General features: G+C 41.2%; 1 protein-coding gene across 1 annotated transcript; it reads left to right on the forward strand.

The window, feature by feature from the left end:
- The first annotated feature begins 1351 nt into the window (after positions 1-1351).
- AMIGO2 (adhesion molecule with Ig-like domain 2) lies at positions 1352-3085 on the forward strand. Its single transcript, XM_010134153.1, has one exon. The coding sequence runs from the start codon at positions 1419-1421 to the stop codon at positions 2982-2984; it is 1566 nt and encodes a 521-aa protein (XP_010132455.1). The 5' UTR covers positions 1352-1418; the 3' UTR covers positions 2985-3085.
- Positions 3086-3696: the final 611 nt, after the last annotated feature.

A 3696-nucleotide genomic window follows, 5' to 3' on the forward strand; every position in this document is an offset into this window, starting at 1 on the left:
CCACCTTTAGATTTTGATTTTAATGTTTTTGTGCTCAAGATTCATTCTTTTTTCATCCATCTTGTCTCATCAAAGAATATAAATTTTCCCTTTATTCTGCTTCTTCCTGTCAGACATTGCTTCTTTCTCCTCCTCTTCTCTGGCTACAGTCTCCCAGCTCCTGGCCATAGCTACTATCAGCAGCACAGAGCAGATATTGTGGGGTTTGCCCTGCCCAGATATTGTACCAATAGGTGGGTGAGATTGGAGAAATGAGCCTGAAGTTAATATGTAGGAGCTGAATACGGTGTTTGAGCTGTGAAGGAGTGAGGATAATAAATATATATGGATTCACCTGGGAATTTATTGGCAAACTCTTAACAGGTATCCAGGGAGAGCAAGAGTGAGCAGAAATGTTCATTACACTGCTAGGTGTGTTTACCTTTTGTTAGAAGATGGCAAAAAGCATATCCCTTGGCACGAATCACTACCCTGCCAAATGTTACATTCCTGTTTCAAACCATGGTGACACTAAAATGTCCTCAGAAGAGAATATGGTTTGTTTTGTTTTTTACTGTTTAAGTACAAGCAAAATATTTTTTTTTATCTTTACTAAGTTTTGAGAAATGCCTGACTTGATCTTACTGAAAGCTCCCAAAACTCACCCCCAAGGTAGGCACCACGCATAGAAGATTTCCTCCTTGATGGTTATTTTGGCAAAGGCAGAAGTAGCAGAACACAAAATATTCCAACTGGACATCTTGAATAACTTTAAAAATAGGCTGTTGCTACCTGAACTATCAGTTAGTGAAGTTAAAAAAAAAGGGGGGAAAACATGACATTTAAAGCTAAGTAGTCTGAGAAAATTCTTTGCTTGAAAATGTGTGATTTTTTTGATTGAGAAGAAACACATGTTGGAAGTGCCTCCCTCTAGAAAATTAAATAGAATTTTTGGGTGAGGCTTTTTTCTTTCCTATACCAGGAGTTTTCTGTCTGGGTGAGTTTGGAATCAGGTAGGGGATACCATTGCCCTGTCATATTCCACAGAGGAACATTTCTGATTTTTTTTTTTTAAAATGAACTGCCAGAAATTGCATTCTTTGGTCCAAGACCAAAGAATAGTTGCATTGGTTTTGAAAAGAAAAAATATCCTGTAATGTGAATATTTACAAGAGTGCAGAATTTCATGTGTACATAAAACCAATGTTACATTTACATTGCCTAAGAAAAACTAGAATTTATAATTAACTGTATGAAAGATTAAGGACTAATTCCCTGTATTTTTCAAAAGGCACGCATCAGAAATCAAGAAGGGTATGAATTGTAAATGTTAACATGCTGTACCTCTGTGTCCCTCTTTTGACAGTGATTAGTGCAAAGCTCACTGCACGTATAATCAGTGGCAAGGAGCAGTGGGAGACAGCTAAGAGACAGTGACAATGTCTTTAAACTGGTGGACAATTCCCACTCAGCTTGGAGTTTTTAAAGTGAACTACAAAGGACTGGCATGCCTCTTGGTCTTCACAGTGAGCGTTTGTGGCAGCGCCTCAGGGATGTGTCCAACAGCCTGCATCTGTGCCAGTGATATTGTAAGCTGCACCAATAAGAACCTCTCTCAAGTGCCAGGAAATCTTTATAAATGTATGAAGAGGCTGGATCTGAGTTACAACAGAATTGGGTTTTTGGAGCCTGAGTGGGTTCCAGCACTGTTTGAGAAACTGAACACTTTAATAATCAATCATAATAGCATTAGCAGCATTAGCACTGGAAGCTTTTCCACAACTCCAAACCTGAAGTACCTAGACTTGTCATCCAACAGCCTGAAGACGCTGGGAAGCCCTGTGTTTCAGGAGCTAAGGGTACTGGAGGTTCTCCTGCTGTACAACAATCAGATAACACAAATAGACTCTTTAGCCTTCGGAGGATTGTACAAATTACAGAAACTGTACTTAAGCTATAACTTGCTCACACATTTCCCACTGGACTTGTACACTGGAAAACACAAACTGGCAGACCTGGTGTTGCTGGACATTTCCTTTAATCACATCCAGTCGATGCCTATTCAGCGCCTGAGTTCAGTGCCGGCCCGACAGCTTAGTGGAATTTATCTTCATGGCAACCCATTTTATTGTGACTGTATGCTATACTCCATGCTAATCTTCTGGTATCAAAGGCACTTCAGCTCCGTGGTGGACTTCAAAAATGAGTACAACTGTTTGTTGCGATCAGACCCAAGAGGTTACAATAAACTGCCTTTACTGCATGACAACTTTCTGAATTGCTCTGAAAGCACTGTCAACAGCTCTTTCCAAGCTTTTGGGTTCATTCATGATGCCCAGGTTGGTGACAGGTTGATTGTGCACTGTGACAGCAGAATCAGCGATGCGGGAACGCACTTTGTTTGGGTTAGTCCAGACAACAGATTGCTGGAGCCAGACAGAGAGATGGACAATTTTAAGGTGTTTCGTAACGGCAGCCTGGAGATAACAGATGCCCAGCTAGAGGACTCAGGGCTGTATGCCTGCATTGCAATAAATAAGAAAAGACTATTAAATGAAACCATAGAGGTTAGAATAAATGTTAGCAATTTCACAGTGAACAGATCCCATGCTCATGAAGCTTTTAATACAGCTTTTACCACCCTTGCTGCCTGTGTAGCCAGTATTGTTTTAGTACTGCTGTATCTCTATCTGACCCCCTGTCCGTGCCAGTGTAAGTCAAAAAGGAGGAAGAGGAAGCAGAACCAAAGCAGTGCCCACTCATCCATACTGAATTCCACACCGCCGCAAGAGCTGCCAGCCGATGAGAAGAAGGCTAGCACTGGTAAACGGGTGGTTTTCCTGGAACCCGTGCATGAACCGAAACACAGTCAGAATGGGAAAGTAAAATTGTTCCCTAATGACAATATCATTGCTGAGAGTATCTTAAAAACTACTCGAACAAAATCTGACTCCGATTCTGTCAACTCCGTGTTCTCAGATACACCTTTCATGCCATCAACTTAGTTTGCTGCCTGTGCTTGTATTGTGCAGTTGCATTTCTGAATACCTCCTTTGCTTGTAGCAACCTTCAGGAAAAACAAATAAAAAGAGCGAAAATGTTTTAAAAAAAATTTCTGTTGTCAGTCTTTGAACTGTGTCTCCTGTCTGTGAGTGTAGGGCCATGTGACAGCAATATCTTGTTCGGGAAAAGTGAACAGCATGGCTTTAATGTTAACATCTTCAATGCACTCTTAGCCTTGGCCTCTACTCTCTGGTCACTACACAGCACTTTCTCACGCATGTTTAGAGGCACTTTCAGTGCATACAGGAGACTCTTCAGAGGCAGAGGCCAACCCTTATAAAACACTCTCAGTTATGCTGGTAACTCAGCTCCTCTGCCGGTTGCTCAGAAGCACACCCTGACAGATACTGAGAAAAATGTACAGGCTTCCTGCAATTCCTTTCGCAGGCTCATAAAACCTTTACAGTGAAATCACTAGGGGAAAAAAGTAATAAGTTTTCTTGGACTGATCGGAACAAAAAGATTAGATTTGCCACCAGGATGCCTAGCAGCACTGGGTAAATGTGTACGGCCTTCCACTGACAATGTGTTTGATAGTAGTTGCTTGAAAACTCTAAATGGGGGGCATTGCACTCCTTTTATTCAAAACATAGTCATGGGATTACTTGTGGGAAATAGAGTGGTTGTATCTGTTTATAAATATTGACACATAAT

This window comes from Buceros rhinoceros, unplaced genomic scaffold (genome assembly GCF_000710305.1).
Source record: "Buceros rhinoceros silvestris isolate BGI_N320 unplaced genomic scaffold, ASM71030v1 scaffold11944, whole genome shotgun sequence".
NCBI classification, from domain to species: Eukaryota; Metazoa; Chordata; class Aves; order Bucerotiformes; family Bucerotidae; genus Buceros; species Buceros rhinoceros.

What these genes read in the sequence shown, in the direction of transcription:
- AMIGO2 (XM_010134153.1), top strand. Translation starts at nt 1,419, where the DNA reads ATGTCTTTAAACTGGTGGACAATTCCCACTCAGCTTGGAGTTTTTAAA.